The sequence below is a fragment of the Myotis lucifugus genome, unplaced genomic scaffold (genome assembly GCF_000147115.1).
Source record: "Myotis lucifugus unplaced genomic scaffold, Myoluc2.0 scaffold_223, whole genome shotgun sequence".
NCBI lineage: Eukaryota > Metazoa > Chordata > Mammalia > Chiroptera > Vespertilionidae > Myotis > Myotis lucifugus.
This window is the reverse complement of record NW_005871271.1, coordinates 702,993-721,122: the sequence shown is the minus strand read 5'-3', so window position 1 is coordinate 721,122 and position 18,130 is coordinate 702,993. Positions and strand designations below refer to the sequence as shown.

General features: G+C 39.3%; 1 protein-coding gene across 4 annotated transcripts in view; it reads left to right on the top strand.

Moving 5' to 3' along the window:
* Nucleotides 1-18,130, top strand: part of CDC123 (cell division cycle 123) — a 71,550-nt gene that overhangs the window by 14,931 nt on the left and 38,489 nt on the right. For 3 of the 4 annotated variants that reach the window (XM_006098210.2, XM_006098211.3, XM_006098212.3), the window contains 4 exons: nt 6,287-6,344; nt 6,976-7,008; nt 13,486-13,581; nt 15,848-15,954. In XM_006098210.2, coding sequence (XP_006098272.1) covers nt 6,287-6,344; nt 6,976-7,008; nt 13,486-13,581; nt 15,848-15,954 — 294 coding nt within the window. The remainder of the gene's footprint in view (nt 1-6,286; nt 6,345-6,975; nt 7,009-13,485; nt 13,582-15,847; nt 15,955-18,130) is intronic. The other variant, XM_023761959.1, reaches the window with a different exon arrangement.

Below are 18,130 nucleotides of genomic sequence, written 5' to 3'. Positions count from 1 at the left end.
GTCTCTGAGTATAATTTCTTCAGTTTCAGCTCCCATGAAATAAGTGTGGTTTTTTTGCTGTGCAAACTCTTACCTATTCTCTTTCACCTGACACACAGTGCCCTCTATGTTTGCTCCATGTGTCAATTGGGATGATTTTGGTTGCAAGTAATAGAATATTTGCTATGATTCGAATGCTTGTATGACCCCCAAATTCATATATTTAAATCTTAACCCCCAAAGATATTAGGTATTAGGAGGTATGGTGTTTGGGAGGTGATTATACCAGTATCGTGAGGGTGGACTCCTCATGACTAGGATTAGCATTCTTATAAAAGATCACACGGAGCTCTTAGCTCCTTTTCCTGTGTCGGACACCAAGAAGGTGGCCATCTGCAAGCCAGAAGGGGGCTGTTACCAGAACCCGACCCTGCTGGCACCCTCATCTTGGATTTCCACCCTCCATAACTGAGAAATAAATTTCTGTTGGCAAACTATCCCATCTATGTTATTTTGTCATAGTAGCCTGAACAGGCTAAGACAGTGATTCCCAAACTTATTTGGCCTACCGCCCCCTTTCCAGAAAAAATATTACTCAGCGCCCCCTGGAAATTAATTTTTTTAAAATTTTAATAGCAATTAAACAGAAAGATATATGTATTAATGTTTCTACCTTTTTCGTAAAATATAGTAAAGAAAGGTGTAAATTAGAAACATTGAAGTTTGAAATTATGAAACTATTTATTGAACTCAGAATAGAAAGGTAATACAAAAAAAGTTAAAACAAATGCACCTGTGGCCATCACCGCCCCCCTGGATCGCTGCATCGCCCACCAGGGGGCGGTAGCGCCCACTTTGGGAATCACTGGGCTAAGACATCCATCTTTAAAAATGGCTTAAACAGTGAGGCCAGTATGTTATTTCATATAACTACTAGAGGCCCAGTGCACGAAATTCGTGCACTCGGAGGGGGGTCCCTGCGCCCTCTCACAGTCCGGGAGCCCTCAGCGCTGAGCCTGGCTTTTGGCTGAGTGGCGCTCCCCCTGTGGGAGCGCACTGACCACCAGGGGGCAGCTCCTGCATTGAGCATCTGCCCCCTGGTGGTCAGTGCACATCATTAGCATTCTTATAAAAGATCACATGGAGCTCTTAGCTCCTTCTCCTGTGTCGGACACCAAGAAGGTGGCCATCTGCAAGCCAGAAGGGGGCTCTTACCAGAACCTGACTCTGCTGGCACCCTCATCACCCAGTCGTTTTGCCGTCGGGCCAAAACCGACTCTCCAACATCCTGTGAGGGGTCTCGGATTGCGAGAGGGCACAGGCCAGGCTGAGGGACCCCACTAGTGCACGATCGGGGCCAGGGAGGGACGTGGGAGGTTGGCCAGCCATGGAGGGACCACGGGAGGGCTTCAGGACATGTCCGGCCCATCTCGCTCAGTCCCTATCGGCCGGACCCCAGCAGCAAGCTAACCTACCAGCTGGAGTCCCCCTGGTGGTCAGTGCACATCATAGCGACTGGTTGACCTGTCAACTGTCTGCCCCCTGGTGGTCAGTGCATGTCATAGCGAGTGGTTGAGCGGCCTTAGCATATCATTAGCATATTATGCTTTGATTGGTTGAACTAACGACCAGACGAGCGGGCACTTGGCATATTAGGCTTTTATTATATAGGATAAGCTGGAAGGCATGGCAGTTATGGAAAAGTATAGTACTTCAGTGATGTTAGGACTAGAAATTGGCTTCTCTGAATTTCTTGGTTTTCCTTTCTGAAGTCCAAGTTGCTATAGTAGCTTCAGACATCATGTTCTCACACTACCATATCCAAAAGTAAGAATAAATGAGGTCCTGTCTCATATCCCTTTTTAAAAGCAGAGTGAACTTTCTCAGGGGTCTCTAGCAATGGTTGGTCAGGGTTTGGTCCCTCTTTGGCAAGGAGTTGGAATAACCATGATTGGTGGGACTGGTCTGTAGTCACTGTCTGATTGGGGGGAAGTCCATGAGGCACAGAGGCACTTAATATCTGAACAGGTTGGAGTTTTTATTAGCAGAGAAGTGAGGAAATGGTTGTTGGCTGCTTTAGCTCCTGATTCTTCATGTCTCCTGTCCCATCACCTCCGAATACAGGACATTCCTTTCACCCCTGGCTGAACGCTCTTCAGTGTGTCTTGTTTACATTTATAACTCAGCACAGTCTGTGCTCAGGAAATATTTGTTGAGTGAGTGAATGAATGAACGTAGTTACTTAACTCTTTTCCATGGTGGCCTGCACTAAGTCAAATGAATAGTGTAAACTGATGGTGATAAGATTTATCTTGTTTGCCAACTCTGATCTACTGGTAATGGTTTCTTAGAGTGATGTGTTGAGGCTGCTTCCAGGGTTCAGGGAAGGAGAATGTTTGGTTTGATTATCATTGCTCACAGTGGGTGTGGGAAAGGGGGCTGGTCACTTGCATTTCTGGTGGAGACAGTGATTCATTTTCATTGCACATTATTGGGTATCTCCTAGAGGTGGGTGCTGAGTGTGCTACTGGAATAATGAGATAGGTGGGACATTCTATCTTGGGAGTCCACGCTTAGTTAGTAGCCAAGTCAAAGATATAAGTAGTTGTGGGGTTTTTGTTGTTTTTTTTAAAATAAAAGCATCCAGTATTCTGATAAGCAGTTTATTTTCTTTTTTCTTTTTAGTTTAAATGATAACTGTAAGCTGGAGTGATCCAGGACGTTTTTATAGTGGAGGTGATAACCTGAAGTGGGCCCACAAATTGGGTGCATCTCAGATGGTCTGACTCATAATGCTTCCAAGTCCTAATCCTCACTGTCCCTTTTTGGTTCCAGGTTCTTTCTTTCGCTGACCTGTCTTTCTTGGGGCAGAATAATAGTAGATGCCGATTATAAAAATTAACATGTTAGATACGTTTGTGTTTTGAAACTTCACAACTCTACCAAGAAATAATATCAAAGGTGATGATAATATCAAGAAATAATAGTAGCCCTAGCCAATTTGGCTCAGTGGATAGAGCGTTGGCCTGTGGACTGAAGGGTTCTGGGTTCGATTCTGGTCAAAGGGATGTACTGAAGGGTCCTGGGTTCGATTCCAGTCAAGGGCACGTATCTCAGTTGCAGGCTCAATCCTTGGCCCTGATTGGGGTGTGTGTGGGAGGCAACCAGCCAATGTGTCTCTCTCACATCACTATTTCTCTTGTCTATCTCTCTCCCTTCCACTTTCTCTAAAAATCAATGGAAAAGTATCATTGGTTGAGGATTAACAACAACAAAAAAAGGAAATAATAGTATAAGTACATTGTTAAGAAATATGAAGCTATCAAGAGCGGTACCATCCAAAATTTTTAAGAGTGTATTATATATATGTACATACATATAATTTTTAAATATTTTTATTGATTTCAGAGAGGAAGGGAGAGGGGGAGAAAGAGAAACATCAGTGATAAGAGAGAATCATTGATCAGCTGCCTCTGCATGTATCCCCCACTGGGGATCGAGCCTGCAACCTGGGCATGTGCCCTGACTGGGAATCGAAGCCTGGCCTCCTGCTTCATAGGCTGGTGCTCAACCACTGAGCTACACAGGCTGGGCAAGAGTGTATTATATTAAATGTTAGGTTAGCAATCATGGGAAAGGCATATCCTCCTCTGTAAATCAAGAAATTGACACATTGGTTTACCAGTCATCACTCTGATGTGATTTTGGTTAATGTATATCAGTTTCTTAAATTTTAATAAACTTTTCTTAATTCTATAGAATTGAATTTCCAGATGCACAAAGCTAAGAATCAAATAGGCTCACTTGTTAGCTTGCACATAGGGTAAAATCTCAGAGCCTCTGTAATTCTTGGCGCTGGACATGCAGGTAGGTCCCTGCGGGTCTTGCTAAGGTCATTTATGCAGCAGGAATGTATGGTGGCTTGGCTCAGTAAAAAGTGAGATTGGAAGTTGAAAAGACTTTTTTGACACCTAGACTCAGAATTACATGGTGTCACTTGTGCTACCTTTTGGTCATAGTGAATCTTGAAGCCGGTCTAAATTAAAGGGATGGGAAAATAAATGCTATTTCTTCATGGGAAGAATAGCAAAGTCATCCTTCAAAAGGGCTTGTTTAACGTGATGGGAAGAATTATTGTAGCCATCTTGGCACATTATTTAAGTTTTTTGCCCCTTTATTCCATTAATTGTGCTATATATATCTGGAGACTTATGTTTTTCAGTTTTGGGAGATTTAAAAATATTATGTCTTTTATAATTTTCTCTTATTTTCTTGCTTCTGTTTCTGGAACTCCTGTTGCTAAAATGTTGGATCTGCTAGATTAATTCTCTGTATCTTATTATTTCTTCTCTACTATATATTTCTTTGTTGTCCTAATTTCTAGGTAATTTCCTTGACTTTGCCATTTATCTTGAATTTTCAGTTTCTACAAGTTCAATCTTGTCCTGTGTTCCTTTCTTATAGCCTCCTATTTTTTTCATGAATGCAATATCTTCTCTTTTTTTGTTAATCCTCATCCGAGGATATTTTTCCATTGATTTTTAGGGAGAGTGGAAGAGAGAGGGAAAGACAGAGAGAAATATCAATGTGAGAGAAACACATTGATTGGTTGCCTCCTACAGGAGCCCTGACCAAGGTCGGAGCCGGGAGGAGCCTGAAACCAAGGTATGTGCCCTTGACTGGACTTGAACCTGGGACCCTTTGGTCCACAGGCTGACGCTCTAGCCACTGACCCAATCCAGCTAGGGCTCTTCTTTTATCTTTAAGGATATTAATCATATTTAAAATATTTTTTCATTTGGTACCTTTATTGTCTTTATTTCTTCCATGTACCTTTTTTTAGAAACTTTTAAAAAATCTTTCTTCAGTTTTCTGATGATTTTAGGCCTCTCCTCTATTCATATTTAAGAGTGAGGGACACACACACACACACACACACACACACACACACACACATTTGGAAACTTTGTGTACCTGGTGGGCCTGTTGATGAAGACTGCCAGCAGTTAGACTCTGGGTTTTTCAGTTTCCGCAGAGGGCAATTTTCTCATCTGTCTGCATTCTGACAGCAGGGTAGGAGGATGGGAATTAGGGCTCTGAGTTCAGCATGACTTTCACATGGCTCCTCATCATATTGTAGCATCTCACTCCCATATTCCTCTGGGCCATTATGGACCTGATCCGTGAACCTCTTTAGTTCATTTTCCCCCCAGAGAATAAACCTGCTTAGCCATGGGGGTGGAGGAGGATGAGTTGCTTGGGTGTGCAAGTTTAAGGAGACTGGGTGAGTCTTTCCGCCGTTTTTTATGGACCTCACACAAGTAACCCTATTCATAGCCCAGAGCTGCAGTTTTGTCATCCAGAGGTCTCTAGGTTCTAGCTGTTGCTTAGTGGGTTATCCCCCTTGGCTTTCTGTTTTCCAAACGTTTGTTGCCATCTTCCTTCTGTAGTTGTCTTCTTGTGGGTCCTCTTTCTTCTTGGGATCGTTCCTATCATTTTAATGGAGTTTCATGAGGGAATATAGGGGTAGATAGATGCCCATGGCAACCAGTGGCCCCATTTCCCTTTTAATTGTAGTTTCTTGGTACAGATCCTGTGCTGCCTATTATTCTGATTGTTATTTGTTTCCATTATGTGAGTGAGTTATTCCTAGGCCAGTTGTTTGTAGTTTAGTATTGAGGAGGGGCCAGGGCAGAGTTATCCCCTCTGAGTTCCTTCAGCCTTTGCTTCCTCCTGGGCAACGAGATTGGCTACTAGACGCCTCCTTCCCATACCTGCTTCTTCAAAGAGAGTGTCTGAGTATTTCTTTCTCACTCTCTTCCCCATACCTCTCTGTGTTGCCAGTCCAGACTCAGGTAATTCTGGACACCAGTCCACACACTGTTTTCTCTGTATAAACTAAGGAGTCTTGCCCCGCAGGGGTGTTCCCTCAGCTGTGCAGAACAGCTCTTCACATGTTTCCTCTGGGTCTTCCTTCATCCCGTTTGACCTTCCTGGTCTCTGGCAGCACTTTCTCACGACTGGCCTCAAGAGTTGTGGATGATTCTTGGTGTTACCAGAGGAGGACTTTGAGCTTTCTTTCCCTTATTTCTAAGTGATTTGTGAAAGTGGGCAGAAAGTTTTTATTCTGCCATGTTTGTTGTACTCTCATTAATTTTATATTAGTTTTTATTAGTTTCTGTCTCAAAAAGTGGACTTTTCCTAATATTATGCTTCAATTGAAAGGCTTTTTACATACTCATCTGAAATTCTGACTACATGGTACACAGCCTTTTTCTTTCTTAATTTTTGCTTCATGTCCTTCTAGGGAAGATCCTCCAACATGTTCTCAGCCAGACAGTGATGATGAGGCAGAAGAAATACAGGTTGGTTCTACTCTATTCTGTAGATTGTTCTAATTTCAGTGATCTCTGAAATAGTTCTGACCTTTAGTTCTTAGCATATATTCATTGAAGTGAGAAATTACATGAAAATCTCACTTTGATACCTTTATTTACATACTAGAGGCCCAGTGCGTGAATTCGTGCATGGGTGGGGTCTGGCCAACCCGACCCTGATGTGGGCCCAATCAGGGCTGGGCAGGAGGGGCCGTGGGCTATTTGCTGGCAGGCCTTGCCCCCGATTGGGGTAGGGGGGCAATTGGGGGTAGGGCAGCCGGCGGGAGGGGCTGTGGCGGGGGTTGACCAGCTGCCTCGCCCTTGATGGGGTGGGAGAGGCCGATTGGGAGCAGGGCCGGCCTGCGGGAGGGGCCACAGGAGGTTGGCTGGCCAGCCCCACCCCAGATCGGGCCGGTTTGCTGGCCGCAGTGGGTGTCATAGCAACCGGTTGTTCCAGCATTACAGTGTTCCAGTCGCTGGCTTTTTATATATATAGATACTTTGTGTTCAGGAAAACATGTCATCTGTTTATGTATAAATTTTACATGGAGTACTGCTTTTTTGGAAGCCCAGTACATTATCTATATTTAATGTTTTTTCTATTCCCTTCTTCATGCAGTGGTCAGATGATGAGAACACAGCCACACTAACGGTAAGAGCAGAGCGCCAGCCTGGGGACAGCCTCACACTATCACACAGCTGCTTCAGGCTTCAGTGCATGCCTCTGAATTCCCATCTACTCGCCCTTTCAAATGTCATGTTTTTCTGTTGGCTATTATGTATTACTATCATTTTTTAAATTTATTATTAAAGTTTTTTAAAATATATTTTTATTGATTTCAGAGAGGAAAGGAGAGGGAGAGAGAGAAACATCAATGATGAGAGAGAATCATTGATTGGCTACCTCCAGCATGCACCCCACTGGGGACTGAGACCACAACCCAGCCATGTACCCCTACCAGGAATTGAACTGTGACCTCCTGATTCATAGGTAGACGCTCACCCACTGATCCATGCCAGTCCGGCTATTAAAATTCTTTAAAATTGATTTTAGAGCAAAAGGGAGGGAGAAGGAGAGAAAGAGAGGGAAACATTGATGTGAGAGAGAAACATTGATTGGTTGCTTCCCATAGGGCCCCGACTAGGGATTGAGCCCGCAAACCAGGTATGTGCTCTGACTGAGAACCGAACTTGCAGCCCTTCAGTGCATGGGACTACGCTGCAACCAACTGAGGCACACTGGCCAGGGCTATTATGTATTATTTTGAAAAATAACTTGAATCACTCCTTATAGGCAAACATGGCCTGCTCTTTCCCCCTTTGATTACAAAGGAAATATTTTACGTTCATAATTGATGCTTTGACTTGTTTCTCTTAAGTTCTAAAAGAAGGAATCAAGTCTAGATCTATGGGAGCTAAATTAAAGTGAAAATCTATATTCACTTACTCACATATATTTAAATATCATAAAACATTACAATTTCTTTTAAGTGAGAATAGAGGACTTTATGACATTAATCAGTAGCTTGTGTAAAAATGTAAAAGTTGATTAAGCTTATTATAATTTTTCAGAGTAAGAGTATTATTGTCAAATGTAACATAAAATATTTTTTAATTGATTTTATAGACAGAGGAAGAGGGTGTGGAGAGAGAGAGAGAAGAGGAGAGGAGAGGAGAGGAGAGGAGAGGAGAGGAGAGGAGAGAGTAGAGAGAGGAATCAATTTGTTGTTTCACTTATCTATGTATTCTTGTATGTGCCCTGACCATGGATGGAACCCACAACCTTCATGTACTAGTATTGGGACAATGCTCTAACCAACTTTGCTACCTGGTCAGAGCCTAATATATATATATTTAAAAATTTTTATTGGTGAAAGTATTACATATGTCCTCTTTTTCCCTCCATTGACCACTTCTAACCCACCTCCACTCTCCAGCTCAGGCTTTCACCACCCTATTATCTGTATCCATGGGTTATGCATATATGCATTAAAGATTCTTTGGTTGATCTTTTCCTACCCACCCACTGTCCCCCCGCCTTCCCTCTGAGATTCCACAGTATATTCTAAGCTTCTATGACTCTGGATCTCTTGATCATCAGTTTATTTTGTTCATTATATTGCACATATGAGTGAGATCATGGGATACTTGTCTTTCTCTGACTGGTTTATTTCACTTAACATAATACTCTCTAGGTCCCTCCATGCTATCTCAAAGGGTAGGAGAACCTTCTTTTTTACTGCTGCACCGTATTCCATGGTGTAAATGTACCACAGCTTTTTTATCCACACATCTACTGATGGGCACTTGGGCTGTTACAAGATATTAGCTATTGTAAATTGTGCTGCTATAAACATAGGGGTACATACATTCTTTCTGATTGGTGTTTCAGGTCTCTTAGGATATATTCTTAGAAGTGGGATTACTGGGTCAAATAGCAGGTCCATATTTAATTTCTTGAGGAAACTCATACTATTTTCCATAATGGCTGCACCAGTCTGCATTCCCACCAGCAGTGTACTAGGATTCCCTTTTCTCTACATCTTCACTAGCACTTGTCATTTGTTGATTTGTTGATGGTAACTATTCTTTTTTTCTTTTTCTTTTTCTTTTTTTGATGGTAGCTATTCTGACAGGTGTGAGGTGATACCTCATTGTTTTAATTTGCATCTCTCTGATGATCAGTGACTTTGTGCATTTTCTCATGTCTCTTGGTTTTCTGTATGTCCCCTTTGGAGAAGTGTCTATTAGGTTCTTTGCCCATTTTTTAATTGGATTGTTTGTCTTCCTTTTGTTAAGTTGTATGAGTTCCTTATATATTTTGGGTATTACCCCTTTATCAGATGTATCATTGCCAAATATGTTCTCCCATACAGTGGGCTTCCTTTTCATTTTGTTGATGGTTTCTTTTGCTGTGCAGAAGCTTTTTATTTTGAGGTAGTCCCATTTGTTTATTTTCTCCTTAGTCCTCTGCCCTAGGAGATGTATTTATAAACATATTGCCATTAGAGATGTCTGAGATTTTGCTGCCTATGGTTTCTTCTAGAATTCGTATGGTTTCACAACTTATATTTAAGTCTTTTATCCATTTTGAGTTTATTCTTGTGTATGATATAATTTGGTGGTCTAGTTTCATGTTTTTTTGCAATTTTCCCAGCATCATTTATTGAAGAGAATGTCTTGACTCCATTGTATGTTCTTGCCTCCTTTGTCAAATATTAATTGAGCGTAATGGCTTGGTTCAGTTTCTGGGATCTCTGTTCTCTTCCATTGATCTATATACCTGTTCTTGTGCCAGTACAAGGCTGTTTTGAATTCGGTGGCTTTGTAATATAACTTCAAATCTGGTATTGTGATCCCTCCAACTTTGTCAACAGGGCTTTTGTTTGCTGGGAGTGATTTGATTACTGCTTCTATTTCCTCAATTGTTATTGGCTTATTCAGATTTTCTGTTTCTTCCTAATTCAGTTTTGAGAGATAGTATTTTTTCTAGGAATTTGTCCATTTCATCCACATTGTCCAGCTTGTTGGCATATAGTTGTTCATAGTATTTTCTTACAATCCTTTGTATTCCTGTGGTGTTCAGTTGTTGTGTCTCTACTTTCATTTTTGATTTTATTTATTTGGGTCCTCTCTCCTTGTTTCTTGATTAATCTGACTAATGATTCATCAATCTTGTTTATGTTTTCAAAGAACCACTCTTGGTTTCATTGATTTTTTTGTATTGTTTTTTAGTCTCTAAGTCATTTATTTATGGTCTAATCTTTATTATTTTCTTCCTTCTACTTGCTCTTGTCTTTTCTTATTCTTCTCTAATTATTTAAGTTGCAGAGTTAAATAATTTATTATTAATTTCTCTTGTTTTTTGAGGTAGGCCTGTAGTGCTGTGAGCTTCCCTCTCAGTACTGGTTTTGTTGTTGTGTATTCATTTTCATTTGTTTTCAGGAAGTTTTTGATTTCTGTCTTCATCTCATTGGTAACCCATTCATTGTTTAATAACATGCTATTTAGCCTCCATGTGTTTAAATGTTTTTGAGTGTTTTTACTGTAGTTGATTTCTAATTTCATTCCATTGTGATCTGAGATGTTTTATATGATTTTCAATCTTCTTGAACTTGTAGATACTTGTTTTGTGTCCTAACATGTGGTCTGTCTTGCAGCCTTTAAGATACTCTCTTTGTCTTGAACATTTGCCATGGTAATTATGATGTGTCTTGGTGTGGGCCTTTTTGGGTTCACCTTGTTTGGGACTCTCTGTGCTTTTGTGACTTTTTTCTTCCCCATCTTAGGGAAGTTTTCTGATATTATTTCTTCCAATAGGTTTTCTAACCCTTGTTCCTCTTTCTGTTGTTCTGGCACCCCTATTATTCGTATGTTGTTTTGTTTCATGTTGTCCCATAACTCCCTTAGGCTCTCCTCCTGTCTTTTAATTTTTTTCTCCAATTGCAGTTCAGTTTGGGTGTGTTTTGTTTCCCTGTCTTCTAATTCGCTAATTCGGTCCTCTGCTTCTCCTAGTCTACTGTTGAAACTTTCAATGGTGTTTTTTATTGCAGCTATATCACTCTTCATTTCTTCTTGGTTCTTACATAAGTTATTGATTTTTTCATCCATTTCTTCTTGATTCTTACATACGTTGTTGATTTTTTCATCTGTTTCTTCTTGATTCTTGCGTAAGTTGTTGGAGTTTTTCCTCCATCCGATTTATGCACTCTAGGATCCTTAATCTGAATTCTTTTTCTGACATGTTGCATGCCTCTGTTTCACTTAGATGCTTTTATGGCGAGTCCTCCTTTTCTTTCCTTTGTGGGTTTCTTTGTCTACCCATGTTTGATCTCACCGACAGATCTAGATGTTGAGTCGTTCAGGGGCTGCTCCTTGGGTGGCTGTGGCTCCTCGGGCTGCAGTTGCTCCTCGGGCGGTTGTGGTAGCAGTTGCTCCTCAGTTGGCAGCAGCTCCTCTGGTGGGTGTCGTTCACAGCCGTGGTGGCTCCTCTGGTGGGTGCGAGGAGGCTTCTCACACAGCTGCTGTTCCTCAGACAGAGGGTGTGCTGATCATGAGGCTGCTGTTCCTTGGATGGGGGCGGGCTACACACGCAGCTGCTACTCCTTGAACTGGGACGGACTGCTCACGTGGCTGCTCTTCCTTGAATGGGGGCTGGCTGCACGCTGCTGTTGTTCCTCTGATGTTGTGGGCTGCTTGTGGGGCTACTGCTCCTTGGACTTGGACAGGATGATTGCAAGTCTGCTGCTCCTCGGATGGGGGTGGGCTGCTTGCATGGCTGCTGCTCTTTGGACGCGAGTGAGCTGCACACGTCGCTGCTCCTCCTCTCCAGGTGTCTGGTTATGTTACACTTTTATTATTTTAGATGACTTTTCAGCCTTTTTCATCTCAAGGTGCACATAAACTAATTGCTAAAATCCTGTGGCACACCAAAAGTAATTTTTTGCCGATCTGACCAAAAAAAATTAAGTATAATTTTGATTAACACATTGTATGCGGGAAACGTATTTATACGTTTTGGAATTTTTACATATTTTATTACTTTTATTTCAATTTCCAGTGAGTTTTCCAGCATTTGTCTGTTTAAAATTTAAGAAAAATAATTCAGTATACATTTTATAGTAAATCACAAAAAGTTTCATTGAAAAAAAATATGAAAACTAAAGTTATCGTAATTTTACTGAACGTTGCCATTTGCGCAAAAATTAGCAAAAATGGCCCGCGCCACCTGTTAGCGCGTGATAAAAACTACCCGCAAACAATGTGTTAATTCACTCCAGACGGCTATTGTGTTGACTGTTGTATTTTTTAAAAAATATATATTTTATTGATTTTTTTACAGAGAGGAAGGGAGAGGACATTGATGAGAGAGAAACATCGATCAGCTGCCTCCTGCACACCCCCTACTGGGGATGTACCTGGAACCAAGTTACATGCCCTTGACCGGAATCGAACCCAGGACCCTTCAGTCTGCAGGCCGACGCTCTATCCACTGAGCCAAACTGGTTAGGGCGACTGTTGTATTTTTTAATTTGACAGTCTGAGGGAAAAGAGGTCACTGCCCCTGATTAAATAGTCAGGTATTGCTGTTTTAAAAGTTCTTGTAGCACATCAGTGTGCTTCATGCAGTATACACAGCACACTGGTTGAAAATCACTGGTATAAGCCATTTGATTTATTTTGCAGTGTGTAGTTTAGCTAATTTCAGACTGTTTTAACATTTTCGCCCCTATGGAAGAACTTGTTATTAATGGATTTTTCAGAATTTGCAGCTGCCCAGTAGATGGCAGCATAAATTAAGGGATACCTGTGACTTTGTTGAGTATCTGTTAATATCTGTGTGTTCTCTTTCCTGCAGGCTCCACTTCACATCTCTCATTCCCCCTTTCTGTACTTTATTTTTGTGTGTTCCTTTCATAATGACATAGGCTTGAGGCAAAGCATACTAATCGCATTTAAGTTCCTTCACAACAGTAGTTCTATCTACTTCCTGGCTGAAATGACACTTAGAATGTTTTAGTTTCTTGCTTATATAAGATAGGGATTTTCAAATCAACCAAAAAAGAAAGAACACTTTAATTTCACCAAGATCCTGTTTTTGAGGTTCGTTTATATTAAAACTTGTCAGGAAATAGTAGTGTTTAAATACAGTTTTATCACATAATTTATTCTCATTCTCATGAAACCTTTGGGGCATTTATCCAAGAATCTGTTCCTGCAAATGAAAAGGCTTCTGGACCTTTTAAATGTCAGGAGTTATTTCTGAGAATTGGACTATATGTACAAGTGATACTCCATCTATCTCTTTTCACTTAATAAATACTGGTTTTATGTAGGTGTTAAAGAACCATTCATTTCTTTCCTCAAATCCCCAGGTGCCTTGTGACATCTGTCTCATTAGTTTATGGGTTTTATTTGTTTTGGAAAGTGACATTTGGGCACGTTTCCCCTTTTTGGCAAATGCTATTTGATCATGGATTCTGTTTAACTGAGTTCAGATTTCTGATAGTGATTTGTATTCTGAATTATTTTTTAACACCCTAGGTAGTTTAACCTTGAGATTTTGATCATGTTTTCTATATTTATTGTGATGATATTGACTTGCGCAAATAATTTCTTTTCTCTTTAGGCACCGGAATTTCCTGAGTTCACCACGACAGTCCAAGAAGCTATCAATTCCCTTGGGGGCAGTGTATTTCCTAAGCTTAACTGGAGTGCCCCAAGGGTAGGCCACATCAGTAAATCTCTCATTGTTTGAGTATTCTTTGCTTTGCTATTCATTTCATTTTATGTCCCCACAGAAGGGCTCATTACATTCCTAAGTCTAGGGAAAATGCCATGGAATTTATTTTTATTTTCCCTTGTTATTTTATTTTCCTGATTTTGTAGTACACTTTCCTGGCTCTGTAAAGTACTGTACATTTTGCCAAAAGACAGTTTCAATCTCTTGTGCTACTGGTCATGCTAGAAATATGAGGAAATCTATGTTGTGTCCTTTTCAAAACTTTAGCTGTTCAGTTAAACAAAGATATTTCTCTATTGAAAAGGAATAAAATTTAAATGTCACAGGATCTAGAAATAGAGCAGTTTGAGAAATCAACTGATACCTTCTTACGTTGTTTTATTATTTTAACATTTCATCAACAGTATTTTTTTTTTAAGTTAGGGTCTGTGGAAAAATTTACTATTTTTCTAATCCAATAGAAAACAATTTTATGACAGCAAAGGTCATTGAAAGAATCAAAGACTTCTTTGCATTTTCAGAAATCATCTCATGCTTATCTTTATTCTAAAATGAATGAGATTTATTTAATTTAATGTTTATTCTCACTTATTAAAGTTAATAACATATATACATTGTTTAAATTTTCAAAAGCTCTGGACGCTTTCTTAAAAAATCAGCAGGTCCTGACATGCTTTGCTTCACCATTTCCCATTCCTCAGAGGCTTTCAAATATTTTAGTATATTCTTTTGTTATTTTCTCCTACTTCTTTATTCTTCAATGTAATATATTTATTATTAACTTCCTACTCTGGAACAGAAAGATTCAACTTTTATCTCTGGTTCTCACTATTTCCTATTCTACTATTCTCATCATAGCAATATACTTTTTATTAGATTAGTGTTCAGAGTTTCTAATATTATGATTATGCAAACACAATGTACACACCTGATATATACTATATTATAGTTACTTATATGTTCTTATTCAATATTTTGTTTTCCCTGGAGTTAATAATTGTCTTGTTTATTTAGTTGCATGGTTTCAGTGTATATACTATTGTTTTAATGGAGTCAAATCTCTGTGTTCAATATACATTTTAATCAGAAGTTCTTAATCTTTTTCAATGGGAAAAATTTAAAAGAAGTTACTGAAACTCATTTTTACTTTATATATGAGCAGTAATTTGAATCATTCCTTACTACTGAACTAGGTTGAGGCTTTCCACTTAAGTTGGATAAATTATTTGTGGTTTTAAGTTATTCATTTGTTCTTATTTATTGAGTGCCTACTATGTACCAGTGTTTTTCCATATTGTAAATAGTTGAATAGTTTTTTAAATAATCATTAGTTTTCTCAAAATTATTATTTTTTATAATATATTTTTATTGATTTCAGAGAGGAAGGAAGAGGGGGAGAGAGATAGAAACATCAGTGATGAGAGAGAATCATTGATTGGCTGCCTCCTGCATGCCCCCCACTGGGGATCGAGCCCGCAACCCGGGCATGTGCCCTTGACTGGAATTGAACCTGGGACCCTTCAGTCCGCAGGCTGATGCTCTATCCACTGAGCCAAACTGGCTAGGGCTCTCAAAATTATTTTATTGTCCTGTGTCTGATCTATCTATGGGAGAAGTATGTTTTTAAATTACAATTATTTTGTCATTTTTAGGCATGTTTCACTAAGTTTTGTGCCTATTGTGCCTGATAATTCTTACTTTTTTTGTTTTGTTTATATGTATGATTCATCATTTAAAATTGTGATGGTTCAGAATATCTCACCACTTCCACTCTCCCATATTTGATAGACTTGGGTCTTAAGTGCTCTATTATCAAACTTCAAGTGTTCTAGCTCTCCCGAAACAGGAAGAAGATAAAGGATCTCCTTTTTCTTAGAGAGTAGTTGGTCGGCCAGTTTATTTACACCTCTGTCTTCTAGCCCAAGAGTTAGCATTTCTGATACCTTCCCCCCGCCCCCCCGCCCCTTCTTTCATCATTAGCCAGAAAAACCTAGGGAAATGCTTTGCCTGAGTTAAAAGGGTGAGGGCTTTAACATCTGTGTTTATAACTGAGTGTCAACATGCAATGGTGATGCTATTCATTGTTTAGAAGTGTAATTGACATTTGACAGTATAGTTAAATTCTTAACTGGCTTTTTTCTTTAAGCCCTTGTAGAAGTAAGCATTATTAACTTGGTATACAGGCCTAGGATTCATTCATAGTAACTAATTTGGAAAAATACTAAGTTGCATGTGTTTTATTATTTAGGATGCATACTGGATAGCAATGAATAGTTCTCTGAAATGTAAAACCCTCAGCGACATCTTTCTACTGTTCAAGAGTTCTGATTTCATCACTCGTGACTTCACTCAACCGTAAGTATGTTTCTTGTTCTCCATGTCAGTAGTTTCCCTACTTCTGAGATATTTTCTGTAGATGAAATTTCATTAGACCTAGAACTATTGTAAACAGCAGTTCCATGTAACAAGTCTATTTCGTATTGTCAAATGACCTCTTAAAGCAAACCTTTCTTTTTCCTTTATAGAAATTGCTATACAATGAATATTCCTAAATGGGCTTTCTATATATCTACCCATTAAATGTTTTGGTACTTTTGTTCATATTATAAAACTAGTATATAGATGTCTAACTGCTGTGCTTTACATCAGAAATTAATATAAAATAATACTGAATGTTAACTGTAATAAAAAAAAAAAGATAAAAAACCCCACCCCTAGTATATGCATATCATAAAAAAACAAAATTAGGAACTATAGCTAAACAAAAACAGGAAATGTAAAAGTATCCATGATCTCACCACAGTTTAGTTTCATATACTTAAAAAATCATATATATATATCTGTATTTAACTGTATTCTAATTTTTTAAAACAAAAACGGAATCATATAGTTCATATTGTTTGGTAGACTGCTTTTGCACTTGTAGTGTATAGCAAACATTTGTATGTGTTATTAAATACTTAAATGCATCATTATTCTAAATTACCTTACTAATATTCCTCTGGATAGTGATGGCATAATTTGTTTGACCAATCTTCTATCCTTATATACAACTCTACAGTGAATATGTAAATCTCTGTGTACTTTTCTAATTTTTCTCTAGGATAAAGGAAAATTTCTACAAGTGTAATTGCTGTTTTTCTTCCTTTGCCAGTTACTCTATTGCTAAAGAACTTCAGTCTGCTCATGTCATGGTAGGCAGACAGCACAACTGTACTGTTGAGCTGTGGGTGATCTCTTTATGCTTCTTTTGTTCTGTCATCAAATAGCAGTTATTCTTCTAGATTTCTCATCCTACCAAACCAGTTATCTCAACTAATCTTTAAACTGACCTCTAAAGTAAAGCATACCACAAAATTTAGAAACTTAAGCAGCTGAAAATATTGTATATGCATGCCATTTCTTCCTCATCCATGCAACTTAGTTTTCCTGCCCATTCATTTATTTTAGCTTCAAATTCTTTTTTGAAGAAGAGCCTGGCAGGAAAAAAATAAATTTACTACATGTCAGTTGTTCATCAATTCTTTTGCATCTGAGTTTGCAGCTTAGGCATATGGGTTTAGTATTTATTAAAGAAAATGAAGTTAAGTAATAATATTGGTATTAGGTGTATGGTAGCCCTTGTTTTAGTAATAACGTAGTAGCATTTTTATTCTAGGAGATAACCTCTGATTAGAGGAAGTCGTGACTATCTTTTTTCTGATATAAAGCCTTTTGACATCTAATGCTTTAAGTAAAGAGGTCTTGAAATATTTTACATTAAAAATACTATCTATTAATTCATCAGGTCTGGATTTTTGTGTACCTTTAATATTAGTTGTAGTGAGAGTATGAGGAAATCTTTTTCTTTCCAAAAATAATTGTAAACCACTTTTAATTCTCTGTGACTATTGGTTTTCTAAATCATCTTTCCAGTTTAATGATCTGCCTCTTCTTTGCCCATCTCTCCCTTTTGTCTTACATGAATTTAACTGTGATTCCAGTGGAAATATGAGTCAGTTGTTTTGCATTTTGTATCTTTTGACTTTTGCATGGGAAAGAAGTTAAGTCATCAGGTGAATTTGAAGCCTTGAATTAAGAATGTTTACCCACAGAATACCATCCTTCTCTTCATATAAATAATTGGGAGTTGGCAGGATCTAACGCCAAGCACTCAGCTTTCAGCCCGGTAGCACCATTATGTCATCCTTTTCTGGAAATGTTTGTCAGTAGTCAATTACGGAACAATTAGTAAGTCTAATCCTATATAATAAAAGGCTAATATGAGAATTGTCCCCTTGACGGGGAGTTCAACCAGGGGGCAGGGCCAGCTGGCCAACTGCCCGTGGCTCCTCCCCCTGGCTGCCCCCACCCCCAGTGGCCCCCCCACCCCGATCAGGGGCAGGCCCAGCTGGCCAACCACCCACGGCCCCTCCCTCTGCTGGCCCAGCTCGATGGATACTAAAGGATGCATGGGTCCTGACCTGCGACCTCCTCCATCACAGAGCAGCCTGCCAGCCATAAAAATCTTTATTGATAGGACCTTTATGAA